The sequence below is a fragment of the Bactrocera dorsalis genome, chromosome 3, assembly GCF_023373825.1.
Source record: "Bactrocera dorsalis isolate Fly_Bdor chromosome 3, ASM2337382v1, whole genome shotgun sequence".
NCBI lineage: Eukaryota > Metazoa > Arthropoda > Insecta > Diptera > Tephritidae > Bactrocera > Bactrocera dorsalis.
In genome coordinates this window covers 67,318,120-67,344,881 of record NC_064305.1, presented here as the reverse complement: position 1 = coordinate 67,344,881, position 26,762 = coordinate 67,318,120, and the positions used below count along the sequence as shown (strand labels likewise).

Below are 26,762 nucleotides of genomic sequence, written 5' to 3'. Positions count from 1 at the left end.
AGTGATGGTAAAGAAACAATATAGTAAAATCAGGAAATTAACTGGAATACAGAGGGTCGCATGTGCAATGGGTTACCGGCGCATTTGAGTCATGTTCAAATGGTGCACTTAATATGCTCCTGCTCCAACTGTCGATATACGTTTTCAAACAGAAAGTGGCAAAATAACAGTTTCATATACTGGTGTAAGAATAAAGAAGAATGGTGGTTGGAACAAAAGGAGTTATGGACATAGCGAAATTCTGAACCAGTTCGATACTAATATAAATGGATCAAACTATATGTAAGTTAAGTTTCAATAGTTACTTGAAGGTGAGAATACCATATAGACATGAATGGAGAAGACTTTTAGTTGACGAGTCAAAAATAGGCAACGATAGTATACTCCGAGTATCTATCTATCTTACCGTCCACCAAACTCAGCTGGTATATTTAAAGCGGAAGTATTACAACTACGAGATAATACATAGAGCAACTATTTACACTGACAGCTAGGCGGCACTACTGGCATTGTCGTCGTCAAAGATCAATTACAGCTTAGTAAACAAATGTAGGAAGATATTAGGCTCACCAGCAGGGGCTTCTGGACACAGAAACAATTTTGGCAACAAAAACGCAGACTAGTTGGCCTAGTCAGAAGCCTATCTAGACGAATCCGAAACGGATATAATACCTTGTTCCCATGCAACGAACAAGAAGGAGCTCAATGCAAACAAATTACTCCGAATAGATGGAAATCTATAACTAAATGTAGGATGGCGAAACATATATACAGACTTAGTAATCTCTTAACGGGATATTGCCCATTCGGAGGACTTGAGTTAAAAAAGGGTAGGCCCTATAACAGCACTTATCGCAGTTGCAAACTCAAAGCAAGCAAGGAAACAGTAATAAACTTCCTCTGTGAGGACACAGATACATATAGTATATCAAAAACTCGGCGTAGAACTATTGAAATCCATCAGATAGCAAACTTTGAATGTCAAGGATTCGTAGTTTAGAGGACACCAAATAGTTCAAATACAATAATGAAACGTGATATCAAGATATAAAGGTCCCACTTTAGTGTATCGAAATGGCGTATATAGTGCTAATTGAACCCGAGGTGGCTGACTATTACCTAACTACCTACCTTAGACCATATAAAATATATTGAAATAAGAATTTATGTTTTATTTATTTTATATTTAAGCTGAAGAAGTGAGATTCAACTTGCATAGTCCTGACGTCCCCATGGCCGTACCTGCGCTTATTTATTAAAAATTTTGAATTTTTGTACTGATTTATCTAGGTGACCTTCAGTGGCCTCAATAGTAAACCAGTGCTATAGGATCAAAAGAATAGTCTGAAGTATTCATGTAATCATTTAAAATCGAGATCCAAAAATGAGAACTCATTGCGATCTCACTTTGACTGGTTCAAAAAAGGCAGGTTAAGTTCGTCGAAATCCATATGTCGAATAAGTCATAAATTAAGCACAAAACATTAGCATGGGACTCATATGGGAAGATCAATCCAAATAAAATAGCAACTAAGAATGAGCTGCAAATGAGTCTTCGCAATACTTTAACTACCATTCATCCAACACCACTATCTCAACGACTCCGTCAAAACAACATGTTGATTCGTTGACAACCAACCGAAAACCAATCTAAACCTTAACACCCAAAACGGGGAATAAGAGGGTTGTGGAATAAAAATATATATTTCTAGGTTACTTTGAAGGTTTCTTGAAGATTAAAAATTTTTTAACGAAATGAAAGCCTTAAAGTATCACATCTTTGTTTATCTTAATTGAGACACTAAAACATCAGCGAGATCTGTACGAAAAAATTATGATTCAATGTGACAGTGACCACATAACATCATCGATTCATAAGTGATCTTATATGCTGTTGAGTATCCTAAATATTTTCGTGAGCGTTCCGCTTACCGTGTCGCATTAGTACGCTGTGCTGTGGATTGCGAATGATACGTATTTGTCGGTCAGTGTTTTGTGGTTCACCAAATTCACCGCCAATATCCTTGGGCAATTGCCACAGGGCGCTACGCTCCTCGAGGTGATCGCGTGGAAAGTAAAGCGGCGCTAGCACTTCATAAATGCCACGTTCGTGTGCGCTAACACACAATATCACAATTTGCGTTTGATATTTATCTAAAAATCGACGAATTGTACCTGAAAACAGTAAATGAAGACACCATTAATACTTTATAGCAAGGAATGTTTGGTGAATAATTACGCAATGCTATGTGGGCAGCTAAGTCGGCTGGGAAACTACTCTGATTGGCACTTAAGTTGCTGATAGCGATTGTACGTAGATTTAGTTCCTTAGCTTTATACAAAGCATTTCTGCAAAAGGAAAATAATATTACAAATACATTTAATATTTTGAAAATTGAAAAAGTAAAATACAAAAGTTTGTTTAAAAATAGTAGATTTAAGATGTTCTGTAGTTGAGGAGTTCAGTCTACCACTATAAGATAATATAGAGGACCGAGGACCATCGCCTCTATAGCATCTAGCATGATCACATATAGGAATTTATCAATTTGCTGAGGCTAGATCAGTCGTTGTGACTTTGGAGAGGGCACAATAGACCTTAGTTCGCGGTGCAATCCTCCTTTATTTGTCTAATAATGTAGTGGGGAGACTAGTCAATCTATTTAAAGATGGTCCCTTTAATCACAAAACCATTTTTCAATGATATTCTTAATAAGAAGATGTTCAGCAATGCGCTCTCTTCAGACAAGTGATTGTTTTCCACTGCCAACGGTATTTCAAAGGATACCACAGTAGCCAGAGACTGACTGCAGACAGTTCGCGCCGGTTGCAGTTGAGAGGTATGTAGCTAAGTTTTGACGCGCAAGTGGAAATTTGGGTCAAAACACATGTAATAGAATACCAAAGGAGCCCGGATCTTCTGAAAAAGTTTCGTAAAGAGGGTAGCGTTTTCAACGAGCTTTAAGACTGCAAAAATAAATACAGCAGCTTGCTTTAGGTGAAAACACCAGCACTAGCATTGGAGCTGCAGCTAAGGCTAGCTCCAGGAAGGCAACATTATGAGCGGTAACTGAAACTAAGCCAGTGTAACTAGAGCCTGTCTGCAAAGCGGGCATAAAAAGAGGATACTAAGATGAGACTGCTAGTGGTGTATCTGCCAAAAAGGCCGTACTTTAAGGTTGGTGACCAGAAAAAAAAGAGGTATGCGGAGAAGCTTCGTGCTGGAAATCTGCTCAGAAGGGTACAGTTGCAAAACGCTAACCAATGAGGAACCTACAAAGGAGTCCCAGGAATGCATTTATTAAGCAAAATCGGTTATGGCATACCCAACTTTAAACTTAAACTGTCAGTAGCGGCTGGTCGGTGACGTTGATTCCGAAGGAAAAATTCCTAGAGGATAATGGAAGGGGGTACAAGCTGTGTTGAAATACGTGGCGTTGGAAGTATTATTAAGCAATCCGCGACCGTCACTGATCCCAAATAGTATCAGAGCCAAATCAACATGATTCCATGTGACGATGGGAGATTGATCCAGTTTTACAGAGCGGCTATAGTCAAAGTTGGGAAACTATACCCCAAAGCCTGATTTCTGGAGGGTAGAAAATACATTCCATCCTTGGAACATAGCCACACCATCTCAGTTGCACCAAATAATGCAGCTAATTAGAGCCAATTTGCCAATCGTCGGAAATTCGCAAGGGCTTTGGAGGACAACAGAATATGGCGTAGAGACGGAAAGGGCACCGTGGCAGATTATTCGGTTATTAAGAAATGAATACATCGAGATCAGCGATGGGTGCACAAAGGTCAAAATTATGACAAACAAATCAGATCTCGACACTATGCCATGGAGTACTCGAGTGATGTCGAAAGTATTCAGCAAGGTGAGTATTTTTCACGGTCTGAATTAGTGAACAGACTCTAACAGTTATAAGAGTTTTTAACGAATGAAAAGCTCTACAGCCGTAAATATGCCAGATCTTTTACTACGGGTTCTCCAAGTAGCCACGAAATAGCGCCATATTTCCATAAAGAAGCAACAACTCGCGATCTGTGCTATCATAAACCATTACCATTACCAATCACCCACATTACCTGTAAGAGTAATGCAGTGTATTTTCAGCAGCACTTTTGAATGTCTCCTTCACAGCTGGTCCGACGGTGTGTATCACAAATTTGGCTGGTAAATTGTAGCCACGCGTAACGCACACCTCGCCAGTTCGGCACTCTACAGATGAAGAGGAAATGAAGTATTAATTTTTGAAGATTTAAAATGCTTGAAATACTCACCTTTTAGGTTATTGCTTAATTCTTCCTTCAATTGATTACCGGCAGCGGCATAAATGCGTTCGGCAAGTGGATTAGTCTCGTTTTGTGTCTCCTCGATAGTATTTGTGATGGCGTCCACTTCGAGTGTGGTTACATCGCCCTCCCTGTGATGAAAATGCAAATAACGGTACATACATATATATGTATCAATTAAATGATGTAATTGCCAATTACCACAACAAAAAGCGATTATTAACATCTTTTGATAACGGAAATGGACTGCAATTGTGACGTGGTCCGCCCAAAGTGGAGTAGTCCGTTATTGGCAGACGGGTATCTGTCTTCTCTGAGCCACCCCAGACTGAGAGTGTGTCAAATTTTACTTTCTGCTCCGGTTTTTGGTGGTTGGAGGCGAGTGTTGGAGGTGAGCATGTAAATGGAAGAGAAATAAAATCAACCGTTAATTGTTTATTAACGTCGCTGCATTGATGCGAACATGCGACCGCATATGCTCGTATATACATTTGTACGAATTGTTGTTGAAGGCGTCGATTACTTACGCACAATGTCGAGTCTGACGACGTCTTACAATCCTCATTGGAATTGGAATCAAGGCGCATGTCTCTGCAAAGGAAGAAGCGACGTGCAAAAGTATTTCATTAGCGATATAACTAGCATACGTATGTGTGTGTATATATATGTATCTATGTAGTGGCTTTTAAGTTACTAGATATGATATAATACAAGCGCTATTGATTGGGCAATACGTGGACGCACGCGAGGAAAAGTTTTCAAGGTAACAATTTTTATTAATTTTTTTTTATTTTATTATTATTATTTTTTGCGTTTATTTATTTTTGGGATGGCCAGGAAGTTGTGCAGCTATAAAATGTTTCCAGTTTATTTTCCTCCTCTATTTTTAGCTATTGACATTTAATGACATCCAATGTGCTTTGGGAGTTTCGGGGGAGGTTGTTTGTATTTGTTTTTCTTTCGGTTATTTTACAATTTATAACTTTTTGTCTTTTTTAAGGTGTACAAATTTGTAATTTCAAGCGCCTTGGGAGTTAACAACTCACATTTCTACACTTTTGTTTGAACAACGCCAAAATGTATGCTTTAAAATTCGCAGACACTCAGGAAATACGTCACCGAATCGAAAACGAGTTGACAAAAGAAACTTTAAACATGAGAAATTACTTTTTAAGAGAAACTAATGTGGCAATGATAAGTTCGGGTCCAGGGTCACATATAGCAAAATATATTTGGTATCCAGCAAAGCAGAGGCATTGGTATTCTACCATGATAAAGTATGGTCAGTGAGTCCATTCTGGTATCAGAGTTAACTAAATAAAGCTCATTATTAATAACATTGAGCTACTTTTTGATAATATTAGTATGGGTTCTAAGCCACAGCGGAATCGCATGCTTCTGTAAATCGCATGAGATGGCTAGAAAAGGTACCCTAATCACGCTATCATTAGAATGGGACCAATTCGATGATCCCCTTCCTTCTATGTTCTACTACTAGATACCTATGCTCCGCGGGAACTTGGTCAGCATTCATTCGCTGTCGCAAAATCCTTTTGGCACAAGATCGATCGGAAGAGATTTAGCAGTAAGCTCTTTACCCTCAGCTCTTTATCCTCAGTAAGGCTATCCTTTCTCCAGGTGTGCGAGTTTTACCAGCCACTGCTCTAACGACTTCCATGTTGTACGGTTGGGTATAAAAACAGACGCGATGGAAAAATCTCAACGCTCCCTTCTTGTTGTTCCTGTTGTTCCGCTTTTGCGAGCTCAAGGCTTAAACACTTGGGAGCTCATACTTTTATACTTTCGCAATAAAGTTGCTAAGGAGAGTATTATAGTTTTGTTCACATAACGGTTGTTTGTAAGTCCTAAAACTAAAAGAGTCAGATATAGGGTTATATATACCAAAGTGATCAGGAGTTGAAATCGGGATGTCCGTCTGTCCGTCCGTCCGTGCAAACTGTAACTTGAGTAAAAATAATGAAACTTGGTACACATATTTCTTGGCTCCATAAGAAGGTTAAGTTTGAAGATGGGCAAAATCGGCCCACTGCCACGCCCACAAAATGACGAAAACCGAAAACCTATATAGTGTCATAACTAAGCCATAAATAGAGATATTAAAAAGAAACTTGGCACAAAGGATCGGAATAGGGAGGGGCATATTTGGACGTAATTTTTTTGGAAAAGTGGGCGTGGCCCCGCCCCCTACTAAGTTTTTTGTACATATCTCGGAAACTACTACAGCTATGTCAACCAAACTCTATAGAGTCATTTCCTTTAGGCATTTCCATATACAGATCAAAAATGGAAGAAATCGGATAAAATTCACGCCCACTTCCCATACAAAGGTTATGTTGAAAATCACTAAAAGTGCGTTAACCGACTAACTAACGTCAGAACCACTAAATTTTACGGAAGAAATGGCAGAAGGAAGCTGCACCCAGGCTTTTTTTAAAATTGAAAATGGGCGTGGCGTCGCCCACTTATGGACCAAAAACCATATCTCAGGAACTACTAATCTAATTAATTTTACACCAAAAGAAAAAAATATGTAAACACTTCAGCTCTGAAAGTATTCGACGCAGTACCTCCGGGGGGAAGCAGAGAAAGAAGGAGACCTCCACTTTGTTGGAAAGACCAGGTGGTTTTATTATTATTATTATTATTATTTGCATTAATGTTGAGAGCACTGCAATAAAAAAGTTTTTCAACTTCAATTTTATACAGTTTAAAAGCTGCATTAGCGCACTTCAAACAACGGTAATTAGCTTGATTAAATTGCTGCATATCAGGAGAGTTGTGCGTAGACATAAGCACTATAATAAATTTTAATAAGTCTGGACATTAAATGAATTAAAAATGCGCGACGAAATTGACATGCGTTTATGGCGCAAGTTTATGGGTTCGTTGATATGCTGACTAACGGTTTGCTAGCACATACAGCGAAAAAAGTGTTGCAGTGACTTTGAGGTTATGTTGAATGTAGGTGATATTTAATATTGTTGAAGTACTATACGTAGATCAAGAACAATTTTATAATGAGCTAATTGTTGAGAATGGTAAAAGTACAGTGAAACATTGGTTTCCTGACAATATTTTAACCCATCCACCCATCTTAAGACCCTTCATTCATTATTGAATAATATTAGACCAAATAGACTTCCAGCACGCAGTGAGAAAATACAACAGACGGAACTGAGAATGTACACGAAGACCGTGGAGAGTCGGTTCGGCGCTGTTCGCAGCACATCGGACTGACTTAAGGGATGACTTGGTATATTCTACGTCGAGATCTTAGTTTGAAAACGTAGAAAGTACGGTTTGTGCAAGAACTAAAGCCGCTCGACCTCCCCAAGCAATAACGTTTCGATCTATGGGCACTTGAAAAAATCCGAGAAAATCCGACATTTCGAGCCAAATTTTGTTGAGCGATGAGGCCCATTTCTGGCTCAATGGGTATGTAAACAAACAAAATTGCCACATTCGGAACGTAGAGCAAACAGAAGAAATTCAAGAGCTACCATTTCATTCAGAAGAAATATCGGTTGGAGTGGTTTGTGAGCCGGTGAAAGCATCGGCCCATATTTCTTCAAAAATTGTGCCGGTGAGAAAGTAAACGTCAATGGCGATCGTAACCGCGCAATGACAACCAACTAGTTGATGAAGGTCGTGAACTCGACGACATTTTGTTTCAACAAGAAGGCGCCACTTCCCATACAACGCATCAATCAACGGATTTAATGAGAGAACATTTCGGTGAGCAAATAATTTCACGGTTTGGGCTGGTCGATTGGCACATGGTTAGACTTTTTCTGTGGGGATATGTTAAGTCTAAATTTTATGCGGACAATCCAGCCTTGATTCAAGCCTTGGAACAAAGTATCACGTGTGTCATTCGCTGGTTACCAGTCGATATGTTCGAACGAGTCATCGAAAATGGACTTAACGGACGGACTATCTGAGACGTAGCCGCTGCCAACATTTGAATGAGATATTTGAATGAGATAGTCTTCAAAAAATAAATGCCAAAGAAGCTAATATCGAATGATAATAAACATTCCCAATTAAATTTGAAGTTCCTGTGTTTATTCTTTAAAAAAGTACGGAACCTTGAAATGCATCGCCCTTTATATATGTATATAATATATACGAATACGTATGCATGTATGTATATGTTTATTTTTTCACGGGTTTACTTATTAATTAGCATTTTTTTGTCAACCAAAACACCCTAATTTGTCATTTATAGACACATCAGCTGAGACAAACAAATATTTAAATATAGTATGTACATATATACATGTATATGCATGTATGTATTTACATACGTGTATGCCTTAATTGTAAGCACAAATAAATCTCCGTAGATTTCTGTACTAATGTGTACAAAACATTTGCAATGTTATATTTAACCATTCAATTCGGTTGGTGGAATGAAGTCTAAAAACATTGTCGTAGAATAAGTAAAATGTAAAAAAAAATTGTTTTGGGAGAAGAAGTGTTATTATAGAATTATGTTCGGAAATGGCAGATGTTTTTTCAGAAACTGCAAAAAATAGAGTTATTGCTGTTGTAAAAACAAGCTACGCGTGTAGAAGAAAAGAAAGTACCGTAGTTAGTCCCATTTAACAATAACCGGATATTTGTGCAGATAAGTTACAACCCTGGGATGAATCTGAATATAGTCTAGAAAGAACTGCCACTATACTCCGCCCTTTAAAAAAAATATTCGTGTTTTTGACCTTCCCTAATGTTTAGTAATTATTAATATTTTCAATTATACTAGAAATTATATGAATATATTCATATGTATATATTTACGTATGTGGAAAAGATTCCAGACAAATTTACTAATCGCTGAGTAAATATTTGTGTCATCCAACACACCAATACACACGCATAGCGGCACACACACATACAGATGCACCGAGCGCGCGATAATATTTTATGCAAAGGTGAAGCCACAAATAGTGCCTTTGACAATTTTATTGTTTGCTTAAATATAATAAAAGCGATAAATATTGTAAATAAAAATTTGTCGTTTCGAAACTTCTTTTACAATTTTTTTTTCGCGAAAAGCGTTAAAAGAACTGCGAAGTTGCTGGCGCGAGCAATTTGATTTATGCGCTTAATTCACTTAAACAACTACAAAAACAAATAGCGGCAAGATAATTGCGCTACACTTAAATGGCCACGGAGATACAGGTGTATGTATGTATGTATGTACGATAGCATCAGTGAGATGCCTAGATATTGCTGACGTCATTGGTTCGAATGACGTGCAAAAGCAAAAAAAGGGAAACAAAAACCATGTTAAAAAAAAACACAAAAAATTAAAAAAAAACTAGGAAAAAATAATTATCTTCCATATTCAGCTCATTTAATTGGCCTATCAATATTTCGGAGTCATTCTCGCATTGATTATGTGTTATTATTTAACTGACGATTTGCAAATTGTTTTTACATTTTCTATATACATACTTATATACTTTTTTGCACACTTTTTTATGCGCTTGCACCACTGTGCAGTACAAATTAGCAGTGTTTGGTTGTTTCTAATGGAACTAATTATAAATTTTAACAGCATTGAAAGCTTCAGCAGTTCATGACTTCCCTTAACTTTAGACAAACCTTTATTAATTAAAAAATTTAATACAAGAACTGGAATGTGATCGGTCTGTTTGTTGGGCGGCTATATGGTGCAGTTGTTCGATCTGAACACGAAGATTATACTGTTGGCTTACTCCAACTCGGACTGAGATATGGAATGACTTGGCGCATTTTGCGTCGAGATCTTAAATTGAACGCGAACAAAATACCGCTTGTGCAAGAACTGAAGCCACTCGACCTTTCCAAGCAACATTGCTGCGCTCTATGGGCTCTTGAAAAGTTCCAAGAAGATCCGAGGTTTTGGAGTCAAATTTTGTTCAACGATTAGGGCCATTTCTGGTTCAATGGGTAAAAAAAGAAAAACGGCCGCAATTGGTACTAAGAGGTTCAAGAGCTGCCATTTCATCCAGAAAGAACAACGGTTTGGTGTGGTTTGTAGGCTTTTGGAAACTTCGGTGCATATTTCATCAAAAATAATGCCGGTGAGAACGTAACCGTGACGGCCGTTATCGCGCCATGAAAATCGACTGATGAAGGTCGTGAACTCGGCGACATTTGGTTTTAACAAGAAAGCGCCACTTCCCACACATCGCAACAATCAATGGATTTATTAAGAGAACACTTCGGTGAGCAGATAGTTCCACGTTTTGGGCCGGTCGATTGGCCACCGAAATTCTTTGATATCATACCGTTAGACTTTTTCCTGGGGGGATATGTAAAGTTTAAAGTCGTGCGGACAATCCCACTTCGTTTCAGGCCTTGAAGCAAATTATCACGCTTGTGATTCCTCAGTTACCAGTTGAAATGTTCGAACGAGTCATCGAAAACTGAACTCAACAGATAGACTATCTGAGACGTAGACGCAACCAATATTTGAAAGAGATAATCTTCAAAAAATACATATATGCCAAAGAATGTGCTTTGGAATGATAATAAATATTCCCTAGTAAATTTGAAACTAAATATCTTTATGGCAGGAGCAAACGAAAAAATGCGGTTGAAGTGAAGTTGGACTGATATTTCGGTCCAACTCGGAGTTGGAGCGGCATTTTGTATTATAGGTGAGTAAAATATTGTATTGTACTCATGCGTACTTTTCCCTTACATTTTTGTTTTCCTGCCGAATTACTTACTGCAGGTGATTTGTTGATTTCAAAGAATTTATAGGATTTATATAGATTTTAAAAAATGAAGTGCCGTTTTGTAAATGTCTGGTTAGGAACTAATTATCTGTTAAGTTCTGGTTAACTTAACTCTTAAAAAACCAACTTTTTTAATCAAAATTTAACTGAGTCATGGCTGCTTAGCAGAACCATTAGGAAAACGGCCCTAAATGTTCACGTATTTAGTCTGCAATGTATATTGTATGTATGTATCGTATATATTCTTAAACTAAATGGTAGTTGTTTATATTTAAAATTGTTGTCAATTGTCTGCCTACTTTGTTTTTATTGTCATTCTTATACCGTAAACCGGCAGCATCCGCGTTAAACCGGTTTTAAGCGGCGAGAACTGCGGTTCTTATAAATAAACGAGCAAAAAAAAAAAAAACGTTTTGCCAATTTTTCGTTTGTTTACTCAAAAGTGGTGATATCATTAAAAACAGAGGGTAATGCAGAAACAAAAGCAAAAAAGGCGTGCAAAATTTCGTCAACTTTTTGCCTTCTCTTTCACATGTAATTTACGTTGTTTTGATGGCACGCACACACACACTCAGATACTTACACACGCGTGCACTTGCTGCGTCGCCCACACTTTTTACCGTCTGTAGGTGTATGCGTGTGTTTTGAACTTCGTTCTTTTTTATACACGCGTTGGTCGTTTTTGTTTGCTCAAACGAGTATGCAAATGAGATTTGTGAAAGTAACGTGCAATTGGCATTAAATTTTCATAAACAAAAGTGTACACATTTCAGTTGCGTCTGACCGACTTCACAAAGCCACACACATGTAGTTACCATCCTGCATGTATGTGTATGTACAAAAGTGTGTGTTGGTGTATTTTCCAACGGTTTTTTTTTGGGTCTTTTAATGCATTTTTAATTGAATTCGCCGAGGCGAGCTTAGTCACGTGTGCGTTTTGTCACCGTCTCGTAATCTGGTTAATAAAAATATTCATTTAAATTTTATAGGGATGTTGGGTTGCTGCATCCTTAATATTAATGTCTTTACTTGATATTGGATTTCAATAAAAAAGTTAAATATATGTCGTGAGTCACACGCTCTTTACGAGTTCGGTAGCTGAACTGGTTTCCATGCGTTAAAAAATGATCTTTTGCATTACACACGCTTGGGAAGAGGTTGCTAAAAGAAGGAATCAGAAAAAATATGAACCCGAACAGTCAAACCGGTATTATGGCTATATGTAAGTTTGCATTAGTTGTAACAACAAAGCTTCGGAAAGTAAATAAAAAGCTTCGGTGCTTATAAGCTAACAAAAAGCGTTATAAATTTGAGGCATAAAATAGTATCTTCGTAATTGAAAAAAAAAAAAACATTTGTGTACTATAGATCCAATTAAAATCATGTATAAAGCGCTCTGTTCTGGTACTTTTACTTAAAGGAAAAACGTTTTTCTTAAGTCTTTGTTATGACAAATGATATTTACCCCCCGTTGGTCAACCAAAACATGGAACCTATAACTTACAAGAGGCGTGTTCTGCTAAAAATTATTTAGAAGAGAGTCATACGTGTAACTCCTGAAGTTATCGATGGATAGTTCGAAGCGTAGGTAGGTAGAGTAGATGTCTTGCGACGCACTTAAGCCTTTAGTAGGACCATTGTGAAACCGATCGTCTCACTCTATTATGTCCTCTCTGAACCACTCTGTGCTACTGATGAAGTTCAGTGATAAAAAAGTTTTATTTTGTAACCTTCAAGACATTGTCAAGAAACCATCAACCGATAGTTGCGATTATTTTCCTATACAAAGTTTTGCATTCACATAGAAGATGTTCTGTAGTCTTTTCATCTTCTACCTCTTGACAGTTTAAAATATGTGTGAGAGTCAGTTTTTTTTTAAATTCCTGGAAAATCTCCTGAACCACAAACACCAAAAATTACTAGAAATAATTTTATGAGAGCCTTACAAACTAATAAGTCAGGTGAAAATCATGTTACACGGTCCATTATGAAGAACTTATAAATTCAAGATCAGAAACTTAACCTCGATTTAATCGCATAAAGTTTTTAGAGTAATTTAGAGAATTTCAGGTGCTGAAGAGGAAAGAGAAATTAATAATTGAAAACGTCCGAACCGTTTATCGTTGGAGGAAATATCGAGAGTTTCAATAGGAAAGTGTAAAAGGTATTTTGTTATTGCTTGGGTTTCATTTGATGGTATGACTTTCATGTAGTTTTATTTGTATTCGAAACCTAGGAAATTAATAAGAGTAAGCCATTTCCATATGGTATAAATCATTCAAATTCTGATTAAGTAGAGCTTGTTGACTTCACATTGAGAGATCATAAATCCAGTTAACTGATTTCTGAAATAAATTCGGCGATTTCTACAATGAGTGGAATTATTAAACAAAAAGTTCCATTAAATGCTTGAGAATCAACGATCAACAGACGGAGATACCGTTGTACTATCGAGTGGATCGGTAAAAACCATTTAACCATTTTGAAAGATCGTTTGGGAAAAGTGAAAACACGATTGGTGCCAAAATCACTAAATTAAAAAAAAAAACAGCTGACAGCCAGGATGTCATGAAACATATTATTACTGGCGATGAGTCTTGAGTCTATACTAACGACCCAGAAATAAGCAATTAATCGGCCGAATATCGTGGCAAAAGTGAGCCGACACCAAAAAAACACGTCAAAGCGCGTCAAAAATCAAGGCTATGTTGCCAGTTTTATTCGATTATCGAGGTGTGGGATACTCCAAATTACTTCCGATCGGCCAAACTGTCAACAAGTAACACTACAAGTAGTTAAGTGTTATACGTCGTTTGAGCGAAACTATTCGCCGAAAATTGTGGGCCGACAATTCTTGGTTTTTGCATCATGAAAGTGCATTCTGACATACCAATATCGTGTCGCAACCACCGTATTCGCCTGATTTAGCTCCGCGTTTTGAGTCAATTAAAGATATTAAAAGTGAATTGCTATGCGCATTGAAGGTTATTTCGGAAATTGACTTTAAATACTGTTTTGGGTATTGGCAATAACGTTGGCACAAATGTATTTTCGCTGACATAGATTTCGAAGAAAAAATTAAAAATTTTAGAATTATGAACAAATTCTTACTCTTTTTAGCTCGCAATAGTCTCAGGTATATACTATATGTAAGCAAATTTTAAGAAATAAAAGGGAAATCATTGCACTAGATCTGACTATTGAATTCTCTCACGAACCTACTCCATAGGAAGCGATAGTTTTGGTTATGCTGCAAGAGATTGGGAGTTAGGAGGAGGCAATATCTGTTCATATCGGTACCAGAGTCGTGATAAACGAATTTCATGTAAGTCCAATATAATATTATATTCTTTTCAAGTGTAAGAAGCTTCACATTTTTTCAGCGCATGCTTTCTAAAATTAATTTAAACTCTTTTTTCATACTAGTAATCGACGTTAGATGCTAAAATATTATAATTTTCAAATAACATTTCTGAAATGCTTTGCCGCATTGCTGTTATATGTACCGTTAAATTCTCCACATCTCATTTATTTTACACAATCGTTTAGATTAAAAGCATGTCGGCACGAAACACAAACCGGCGAGTAATCCATGTACGAGCACATGTAAGCAGTAAATGTAAGAACATACATACACACAGATGCAGACTGAAAGCGATTTCCATAAGTGTGGCACCATTGTTCGTTATGCAAATCGGCTTTTTGGTACGAACAACTCGATGGTGTAAAATGGGCGTTCCAATCAGCCCAACGTCGTCCTAACGTTTTCGGTACCGGAAATGGTAGGAGTTAGCTTAAGGAAACAACGGTTAGTGCACGCCAGGAAATAGTAGCTACTTAAGGTTAGAGATTGAGCCATACGATTGAAATATGGCGTGTAAAGAATGTGCTGACCGATTATTTGCCATGAAGTGTTATTGCTTTGGAACGAATCTAATAAAGGAATTATGGATTATTTGCGAATATGATAATTCTAGCTAATTATACAATGGAATTTTTATAGAAGCAGATGCTCTTTATAAAATTTTTTTTTGGGGTTTTTGGTATTATCAAACACTAGGGTTGCCATTAAAAAAAATATACAAAAATATTATGAAAAAAATAAAGGCTATTTAAAAAAATAAAATCTTTAAGGACTTTAAAATGAGAAAAATATTTTGGAAAAGGGTTGTCAAGTTGTAAACAGATTTCAAAAATTAAAAGGTTGCAATATATGTATGTGATATTATATATTTCGTAACGCAATATAAAAAAATGTAATTATTAATAAAAAATACTTTTTACTAGGGTTGCCAATATTTTGAAAAAAATATATCACAGTAAATTTTTCTCGAATAACTAGTAGCTAAATCAATATTAACAGTAAAGTAAAAAAATAAAGCTTTAGGGTGGAAAAAATTTGCATAGGGTTGCCAAATTGCAAAATTTTTTTTATAAATTAATAAATTGTATATTATATTATATGTATGTTGCGTAAAGCAGTATAAAAACAAAAATATATTTATTAATAAAAATATTTTAGCTTATGGTTGCCATCGATTTTTATAAAAATATAAGTGTAGGGCGTGAAAAAAATAAATGAGGTAAACGGAATATGCATTTCGTACATATTTGTGGTAAAAAATTTAAATCAACTGAATTTTTAAAGAGTTGCTACCCTCAATTTTTACAGGAGTTGCCACTTTTTAAATAAAGTTTAGGAAAAACAATTTGCAAATATGAAATAAATGAGCAAACTAACCCATAAAACTTTTGATTTTTTTTAATTAGATATATTAAGTATATCTTGCCAAACTAATATACAAATGTATTCGTTGAAGTCGTAACACTGTAATTTAATTTTATTGCGAATATACCGTTATAAAACTTGTACATGCATTAAATTATATCATACAACATTCGTAAAATATAAGAAAATATCGGGTGTAATTTTTATCGCACAAAATCTAGCGGTTGGAGTTGCCACCTTTTACAGAATCATGTTAATATTGTTATTAGTGAAGTGTTTAAATAAAATACTGCAAAGTAAGTGTATGAAAAAAAAATACTTGAAATAAGAATTAAGGGTTGCCATACTTTTATAAATGCTTTTGCTCGTATTTTAAAAAGTATATGTTGTGATTGATATAAGTGATTTTGGAATATTATATAGACTTGGATGTAATAGGATTTAAAAGATTTTATTTCCAGAAGTATTTTGTGTAGAGTTGCCAAATTTATAAGAGTACAAATAACAAAGGAAATGTTATTTATAAAATTTACACAGTATTTACTTTATACAGGTATTAAAAAACAGCGCTAGAACCGATTTTTACTATTAACTATTGAACAGGGTTGCCACCTTTATGAAAGTTTTAGAAAATTTAATGAATTTATGTTAAAACTAGGAGATATTATGTTTTGAATGAGAAGTGAAAGAAATTTGAAAAAAATTGAGATGGGTATGTTTTAGGGGGGCAACCCTGCCAGACTCATTCAATTACGTTATATAATATACAGTGTAAATGAAAAATAAATAGACTAGTCGGTTAAACATACTTTTGAGCTTTTCTGGATCAAAAATTGTAAGATTGATTGTTACACCTGATTATTCTCTTTTCATGATTTATTATTGATGAAATGTTGAGGTAAAATTTATATTCGCAATTAAAAAGTATTTAGTTTCACCCGTTAGCACTTAAAAAATAAATCGTTTTTCAATATTTGACTAACTCGAATTTAATATATACTATTAGTATGACTGCACATACATATGAATTAATTACACTATAAATTTTAAAACTTGCGAATTCGTGCCATACTTCACCGGCTCGTTTGTGGAAGCTACCATATTTCAGTTATAAAAAATGTCACTAAAGCGCTAACGATGTTATAATATTATATATAGTATAAGATTTAACGAGCATATTTAAGATTTTCAATTGCTTCCCGAGCAATTTTTTGCTCATTTTTGCTGACTCATGTTTAGACACGCATAGGTAAACATATGAATTTGTGTAGGCATGCAATCAGTCAACAGGTGAAATTCTAAATTATTTAGTGAGTTATATATGTACAAGTAAAACAAAAAAAAAAAATATTAATATTGTTGTAAATAGTAAATCTCTATACTTTCTGGTATATATCTGTATATTAAGGAGGGTAAAAAAAAACTAATGTTTTCTTCGCTTCGTGCTCTGAAAAGTTGTTTGATAGACATCTCTAAGGAAGGATCCAAGTATGAGCTCTTAATTGTATTGGGAAGGTGCTCCAACTAAAACCTCGCCCTTTGACAACACTAGAACCGTGTTTGCATTACTTCAGGATGGCGTTCCATTTTTCTCATTGAGATATTTACATCTGCGCACCTTTTTTCGGCGTAGCAAAATTGCTGCATACTATATTTCTGGGTAATCCCCCCATTTTCGTTCTTCAGCATGACAATTGTCCACCTTTATTGGGCCAACTAGGTCTTCTAAGCCGGTGTGTTTCCACTGCAATCGCACACATTTAAAGAATGTGTGTTCAGCGTCGTTTTCTGCCGCGTCGTGGAACAGGCCTAACGGCTCTTCGACTTTTATCATTCTATAGAAGTTCGGTAAGCTGCTGCAACTCTGAGCGCTGCGATACGGTGCACTCTGGTCAAGACCTTATGCCGGTTTTCCTTTTTTAGTCTGAAACTCTACTCCATATAAGTAGTAAGACGCTGGTGGTTGTCGACATTAAGCGGTTTCTTCTGATGTTGACCCTCCTAAGTTGGCCAATAGTCTGCTAAGATGGGAGGTGATTTTCGCTGCTTTTTCTGTGGTGTGATGGATTTGTAGTAGCAAACATTACTGGATAATATTCGATCGACAAATTACGTCCAGCACACAGTGGAGAAAATATAACAGTCATAGCTGAGAGTGTACACAAAGACCATGGAGAGTCAGTTCGGCGCTGTTTGCAAAACGTACAAAACTGAAGCCGTTTCAAGGCACATTGCTGCGCTCTATGGGCTCTTGAAAAGCTCCAAAGCAACCTGAAAATATTCGTCTAGTAAAAACACCGTGTGTCATTCGCCAGATACCAGTGTCGAAATGCTCGAACGAGTTATCGAAAATTGGGCTCAACGAATGGACCATCCAAGACGAAGTCGCGACCAACATTTGAAAGCGATAATCTTCAAAAAATAAATGCCAAAGAACGTTCTTCTGAATGATAATAAACATTCCCCATTTAATTTGAAGTTTCTGTAGCTTTTTCTTTGAAAAAGTAGGCAGCTAAGGAAGTAGGGAATTGTATCACCCTTTATAAATCAGTCAGTTGCACACATGTACATATGTAAGTAGCTATGTAAAATATGCATTAAAGCACTAGTGCAATAAAAAATTTCCTACAACCGGTTTCACTGGTTCTCACTTGCAAAGAGTATTACTGAATTACAGAGAATCTGCAAATTCATGAAATCAACTGAAAGCAACACCTGCTACAAACCTGCTTAAAAAATACTTACATATAAATATACCCATGTATGTTTGTATGCAGTTTCATGTTATTTCAACTTAAATATCTCTACTCTTCATTGAAATTGCTATCTAGCGAAAGAAATGCGCAAAAATGGAAAAACTCACAGTCAAGCCTATAATATGCATACACTTATGTACATACACAGACACATATACACACATATATATATGTATATATATACGCCGATATCTTATCTATTTTCCTGCATATAAATATACATAAATTGCCTACTTATTTGCATACTTAAGTGCATATATAAACATGAGGGTATATAAAGTACACACACACATATGCGTTGAGTATGCATTGAAGCACTTACACGAATGCTTAAATGCGTATGTGTATGTAATTAGCTATCTACAACTGACTTCTCCAGCGTTTATTTATAGCAAAATCGTTCAGCGCAACAGCAAGCACACACACACAATCACATGCATTCATGCTTTGGCACTTAAGTAGCGACTTGAAAGCTTGTAAGTTCCTGCGGTTGATGGCCTGCAGCAAAATGCAACCAACATGTACACATACATACACATCACACATCTTACACGGTTGTATGTATGTATGTGTGGGCATAGTAGGTCCGTAATTGCCATTTTTAATGCTTCTGCATTGCACTCAAGCGCGCACTTAACGCCCTGCAGTGGGCTAATGGGCGTGCCGTATTGTCTTGCTGTTGGCATTAAGCACCGGTTTATGTGCATACATATTTACACGCAAACAGTTATAGTTACAACAAGTCGTCATTACCGGTTATGTTCATAAATATATGTACATATGTATAGTATGTAGTTATATACGACAATACTTAAAGAAACAAGGAGCTACAGGGTTGCGTGATTTTTTGGGGTATTTTAGAGAATCAGTGAAGAAATATATAAAAAAGTATACGTACAATTAATTTGAAAATTTCAAAAATTTTTTTAAAAAATATCGAGATTTTTCATTCAAACATACACTAAGTAATAATATCTCTGGTGTACTGAGACATTTGGACTGAAATATATAGACTGTTCTAAAGATATCAACAGTCATTCATGAAGCTTTTCATAGAATTTCAGTTGCTTGTTAATATGAGTTGATTTAAGCGATTGGGAAATTAATGATAATTAGTAGGTTCCTTGAAAAACGTCTGTAAATGTAAGCCGAAATGTTTACCAAAGTCATCACGGTTATTTTGAATGGTGCGTACTTGAATAATTCGACTAAAGATTAGATGCTCAGAGAAATTAAATTTGGATACTGATAAAAACAGACTACTTTCAACAGCGCATCCCAGGCGAATTATAGGCTTCACACACCGATCTATTTGAAGCATATAGAGTAGGTCTTCCTTTGAATAGAGCATAACACTTTGGATCCCAACCTTATTATTCACTTTTAGTCTTCAGTACTCAACTCTATTTCCAGAAAATAATCGCCTGCCCATAGATAAAGGTAAAAAGGTGTTAAATAAAACTGTATTTTACTATAGGTTGACATAGGTGGCAACACACGTCCGCAGAATAGGGCTGACAGACAACACTGCAGGAAATGTCTAGAGCAAGGCGCCAGAGAAACAATGGAGTATCACTTGTGCACTTGTCCCGCTTGTGAAAGCCGTAGCTTAGTCGTTAGTACCTGGGTTCCACACGATATGGTACACTGGAGGAGGTATCGACACAGAGTCTGTTAAAATTCGCGTCAAGTGCAGGCATCCTAAAGGATGACTACTCCTCATGGACATAGTAACTGAACTCCATCTGGTATCGCAAAGGACCAAAACTGGTCTATGCTTGGCTCATTGGCCTATCGAATTAACATAACCTAACCTATAGGTTGCCAATATATAATATAATCGCCATTCCAGTCAGGTTATTGTTCGACTAGCACCCAGGAAGGGCTAATAATTTTGTCTCCTGCCAAGTCTGTTTTGAAGCTTACTATTCTACATAGTATTATCTAAAATATTTCTTCCAGTGTGAGCCTCTTCTTCGAGGTTAAGACCTTAGATGAGATTAGATAGATGAACCACCTGATCTCAAAACTACACTATATAAATCGCTAATTGCAGGTTCGCACCATTTTACAAATCTTCCAATTATAAGCTTCCGATAGGGCATCAGCCATAAAACCTAACTTAACCTAATCTGGCCCTTAGTACTATGCTTGAACTTAAAATTGAGACAAGCCAAGCAAATCTATTCACTTTTTTCTTGTTTCAGTTCACTTTTGTATAGGTAGATAGGTAGAGCGGCTGCCACCTAGGCTTTTAGGATGCCCAATCTGATTTCACCGGCTGTGAAATCCCCTATTATCTTCTCTCTGCACCAAGCGTGCTTCTACTGAAGTTCATCAGTACAAAAATTTGTATTTTTGCAACTTCGGAAACGATATAAAGAAACCCTATACCTATAGTGTTTCTTTTCCTGTACAAAACCTTGCAGTCTCTCCTTCTTCTACCTTCTGACATCTTCTAAAATAGTCATTGTATAATACTTCTGTTGGAATGTCTAATTAGACATTGACCTGTTAGCTCTCCTTCTTGAGTTCTTATGTAATTCTTTTTGAATTTCAATAGTCAGCATGTGCGCTTTATATTCCATTTATGCCACATATTTTTATTTTTTGAGTAAATCAGTGATTGACTCCACCAAGACTTAACTATATTTATTACATGTTTGTCGATTAAATATCTACAAGTAGTCTGAGACATACAGGTTCTCTCTTTTCTAGAGTCTAACAGTAAGGTGGCGCCTGTTTGGGTTTGTTCATCTGCTTCACAGTTACCAGAGATATTACTATGTCCTGGAATCCACTTCAGGTTTATAGTGAAATGGGATATTTGATGCACTAAGAGATCGCATTCGATGGAACGAGAAGCTGTATGAGATATACATATGTACGATGGCATTGACATTATCCAGCGAATTAATAGACACCGGCTACGGTGGGTTGATCATGTCGTCGGAATGGGCGAAAACACTCCAGCTCTGAAAGTATTAGACACAGTATCCACCAGAGAAGCAGAGGAAGGGGAAGACCTCCACTTCGTTAGAAAGATCAGGTGGAGAAGGGCGCCAATTGGAGACTCCAAGCAGTTGTAAAGTCGGGTATAACTGCGTAAACGGTATCTATGCCAAAAAAGAGGAAGAAGTCAGTTCAAAAATTTTACAGAGGTTGAAGCTTCAAGGCATGTTCACTTGACGCGCAATTCAACATTTGCTAATCACCAGATATACAAGTATACATACATACATATCATACACATAAACACCCCACATATCTCACAATCAGCCCACTTATAGTTTAAGTGTTTATTTATATGCGCTACATAAATAAAAAATGGCGGCTTGTAAATGCACTAACATTCTTTAGACGCTCTGACGTCCGCATGCATGCAAGCGAAGCACTCACGGCAATGTGAATGCCAGCACTTATGACTGCGCATGCGAATACGAGTATAATTACATGGAACTACTATGGTGTGATCTACGCCTCATTCAAGTGCTTTTATAACCACTAGTCGTTCGTATTACTGCTATTGAGGGGGTGTGCACGTCAGACTCACCCACCTACAGACGTGAGTACTTCGCCGGTATGTATGTAAGCTTGTCTGTGCTTTGCTTTAAGTGATTAATTGTTGAGCGTTACAAACGAAATGTCAAGTAAATTATTTATTTATAAACAAACAATCAGCGACAAATAGTCATCGCTGCCGCAGCTTTAAATGTTTTGTAAATATGAAGAAATACTTGTAAGTCGATACTCGAATGTACATACATATGTACATACTTAACTTTATATAAGTTTAAGTAGAAATTGCGGTTTACAAATTCATTACTGAATGTACAGGGTGTACCAACAAGAAGAATGTGGTATTGAAATGCAATGAAACACTGAAATTTGGTCAAAACAGATTCCGCTTTTTTTTTGTTATGCAGATACATAATTGTATGCCATTTATGATTTGAACAAAATGTTGGGTAAATGGCCGCCACAGCTTCGTTTTTCATATCTCGACCCGTTTACGCCAACTTTCGATGATCGGATCCAAAATGTCGGCTGGAATATTTTCTTCGAACACATCGAGTCTTCCTGGTTCATTAGCATAAAGCTTTGATTTAACATACCGCAGAAGAAATAATCTAGAGGCGTTAAATCACATGATCTTGGCGGCCATTTGACTGGGCCATTTCTCAATATTCAGTCCATGTTTAGTCGTGAAACATCAGGCGACGGACCATCTTGTTGGATATTTCAACAAATTCCGGGGAAAAAGTCCGTCAACATTGTGCTATAACGCTTGCTGACGTCATTTCCTGTTCGATGCTGCTGCCGTACCACAAGCCGCTCCAAACAATCTATTTTTGTCGATACAATTACGTTTCCTAAACCACAAGAAGACTTGACTCACGCTAATAGCGACAGTTTTCTTGGCTGACGAAGCCGTTAAGCCAAAATTGAGCTTCATCTGAGACCCACTACGCAGGTGCATTTTTTATAGCAAAATGGGGTATAAAAAGTTCTCGTTGATCGCTCAACTTGAATAGAAGCTATAAGCTATTGTTGTCCGATCTGAACATTTTATTCGAGAATTGTAGCACAGTCTTGGATAAACACCTGTGCCAAAGAAGATCGAAGATACTTCATCAAATGAAGAAGTTTTCTATACAAGCACTTGAAATCAATCGTTCAGTTTGTATGGTAGCTATATGCTATAGTCGTCCGATATCGGCTGTTCCAAAAAAATGAATAGCTTCTTGGTGAGAAAATGACATATGCTAAATTTCAGACCGATATCTCCAAAACTGAGTGACTAATTCGCATTCACGTGGCAAATTTAATATGCTCTGTTCAAGGGTAACTCATTCTCTTCTAAGCTCGTAAAAATTGAGATCAAACTAACAACCAACAGTTGCTAGATCGGGTTTTGAGTTTCTAAAATATTTCCATTGAATTGTCAACAAATCAAGATCGGGTTTTGGTTTCTAAAATCTTTTGAGTAAACTCTGTACAAAAGTTATCTGAAAAGGCGTTTCAAACAATAACTTATCAAACAGCGCTCGTAATATGCGCTTCGTTATTATAGAGCTTGGACTTTCGTTTAATCGTTCAAGTCACGGATACTTTTTTTGTCGTCTGGAGCAGAAAACATGAGAATATATGTGTATGTAGTCTAACAAATATATATGTACATACATATATACGAATGCAAAATAATTTACGTTTTTCGTAAATTACTATGCAGCTGAGGCAAAAGTCAACGATTGTGATGCTATAATTTAAGTTGTACTCCGGCTATGTTTGCATGTGTGTAAAAATAAGAGTTTCTTCACAAAAATATCGGTGACGATGCGTATGTGTATTTGTGAATATAAATACTCGTATGTGAAGCCACTGACCTTACAATTTATTACAAACCATTTGCCACATCAATCATATTTTGTTGTTGTCAAACGATTTGCGGATTGCGCAAATTTTGGAATAAAAAATTATTTATTTTTAATTCAATTGTCAGATTTTGTAGAAAAGGACTCAGTTTATTTATTCATCCTATACGTTAGATATCATCTATAGGGACCATTTCAATCACGATACAACACAATCGAGATAAACCGTCACCGCAAGCAGTCTTCAGATTAAATTTTCAATATTTTTTTTTTCATGAACAATTAAGCCGTATACAAATCTTTATAACGCTCTACAGCTCCTTCAGAAAAGTTAGTATTTCATGAAACGCCACAATTTAAGTTTAAAATAAGATCACTTAAATAGTTAACAGCATTTTTGCAAAACTTTTTACGCTCTTTTATTATTAATGACTTAGTTCGTCATAAAACCACATGTGTGTTATTCATTGAGTTTTATAGTTTTGTTAACCTTTTCAAAGTTTATTTTCACATTGGTTGAAAATCCTTGGAAAAGTAGGACAGGTTGATTTGTGAGGATATTTAGGGCAGCCATAAAGTTATTGACTTGTTGTTATTTGTTTATACAACCATGAGAGGACAAAAGCGAACAACAGAAACAGAGAAGAAAAATGTATTATATGCACATAAGCATACATATGTAAGTAAGTATAAGTTTAATAATACAGTGGTTGGATAAAATAATGGGAACACTAAAATAAACAAAAATATATAATTTTTTTGTTTACATTTTTTCATAAATATATTTTTTAAGAAAATATTATTGAGAAAGTGAGTTGCATACATTAAAAAACTAAAAAAATAAAAAACTGTTTAATAAAAATAGAGAACTATTTTCATTAAGAAAAAAGTTTTTTTTTTTTAAATTTAAGCATATATTTTAAATAAGTTCTCTTATATAAGAAAGAATTGTTGAAAAAACAAAATGTGTATAATGAAAAAATAAATAAATAAATAAATAAATAAAATAGTTGGAGTAAAAAAAATATTGTTTACTGCTTTTTTAAATATATATAAATATATTTTTCTAAAAAAAATTTTTAAAAGGTAAAAAAATATACATTTTATATTAACACGCTTACAAATGAAAAAATTATTGAAAAAGTAAAAGGTATACATTAAAGATTTTAAAATAGAAATAAAAACAGTTAAACAAATTTTTTTTGGCATATTTTTGTTAAAATACAACAATATATTTTTTAAGAAAAAAAAATTTATTTACAAATTTTTTAGAATATGAAAAGGAAAAATATATATTTTATATATGTATGTATATTGTTGATATTGTAAATAAGAAAGTGTTTATACACAAAAATTATTTAAAAAAAGTGATAAAAAAATAAACAAAATTTAAATAAAAACTATAAAAATTTTAAATAAAACGATTTTTTTAAATTTTTTTTAGAAATACAAAAATATTTTGATTTAAAAAAATTTATATAAAAACTAAAAAATAGATATATACATATTTAAGTTATTTATAACATGTAAATAAAGTAAATATATATACATATATATATATATACACAAAAATTTAATAAAAAATAATAAAATATAATTAAAAAAGTTTATGTAAAAAAAATTTAATTAAAAAAATATTTTATTTTAAATTTTGAAAAAAACAATTTTTTTCATTTTTTTTCACAAAGATGATAATATTTTTTTAAGAAAAAGTATTCATTATTTTACGTTTAATTATAAAAATTTTCAATAAAAAATATTTTGCTTCAAAAAGATGTACATAAAAAGTAAAAAAAAATATGTACAATATATAAGTTATTTAAAGAGCGGAACGTTAAATACAGGAAATATATGTACATAAATAAATTTAAATAAAAACATTAATAAAAAAAAATTAAAAGGAAAATTTTAAATAAATTTTAAATACATTTTCCCTTATTTTATTTGACATTTTAAATAAAATAATATTTTTTAAATAGTTTTCAGGAACACGATAATATTTTTTTCTTTTAATTTTTCCAAAAAAAAAGTATATTTTTTTACCTAAAGGTACAAAAAAAAAATTTAATAAAAATAAATAAAATTTTTTTTTTCGTAAATAATAAAAAAGTGTAAAATTTTAAAATGTTCTTGTTAGAAAGCCAAAATATTAATAAAGAAAATTTTTTTCAAAAGTTAAAAAAAATACATAAAGTTAACATCAGTACGCTAAAATTTATTGAAATATATTATTAAATTATCATATTTGAAACTGTTTCTATTATTTTGACGACATACTGCATATACTCTTTTTTACATATTCGTAAATGGTTTAATAGCTATTTTTGTATTTAGACACATATATTATATATTCTTCTTCCATAAAAGTTATACTCTTGTTAACCTACAAGTCAAAGCCCCCATGAAAATGTGTGCGTGTGTGCGGCAGTAAGTAAATGCCGAAACTAGTTAACTGGGCGTGAAATCAAATGGCGAAATGGACAAATGGACAAATCGAGCCAAGCCAAACGCCGTGCCATTAGTTTTATTTGAAATGTGCTAAAAAAAATGCAGCGAGAATGATGGATAATTGGCAATTTGGCACCGAGCACTAACGAGATCGTACACAACTACATACATACATATGTATTATATATAGGTACAGTTATATATATTCATAACAAATACTTTTTACGAACTATTTCTGTCTCCAGCAGTAACATCCATTGGTTTCAGAGCGATATGCTTCTAATGAATTCGGTAGCATGACTAAATGGTTTTTCTTTGTCGCACTTCGGTAAATACAGTTAGTTATAGTTTACAGTTGAGTTTTTCCCCCTTTGTAAATACATACATATAACATGCATAT

The 26,762-nt window shown here is 34.9% G+C and overlaps 1 protein-coding gene across 5 annotated transcripts in view; it reads right to left on the bottom strand.

The window, feature by feature from the left end:
• Window positions 1-26,762, bottom strand: part of LOC105228978 (protein GDAP2 homolog) — a 92,635-nt gene that overhangs the window by 47,004 nt on the left and 18,869 nt on the right. For all 5 annotated transcript variants that reach the window (XM_049451807.1, XM_049451810.1, XM_049451811.1 and 2 more), the window contains 6 exons: window positions 4,830-4,893; window positions 4,504-4,655; window positions 4,291-4,433; window positions 4,096-4,228; window positions 2,240-2,349; window positions 1,933-2,175 (listed from right to left, as the gene is read on the bottom strand). In XM_049451807.1, the coding sequence (XP_049307764.1) occupies window positions 1,933-2,175; window positions 2,240-2,349; window positions 4,096-4,228; window positions 4,291-4,433; window positions 4,504-4,655; window positions 4,830-4,889 (841 nt within the window). In that variant the 5' untranslated portion in view covers window positions 4,890-4,893. The remainder of the gene's footprint in view (window positions 1-1,932; window positions 2,176-2,239; window positions 2,350-4,095; window positions 4,229-4,290; window positions 4,434-4,503; window positions 4,656-4,829; window positions 4,894-26,762) is intronic.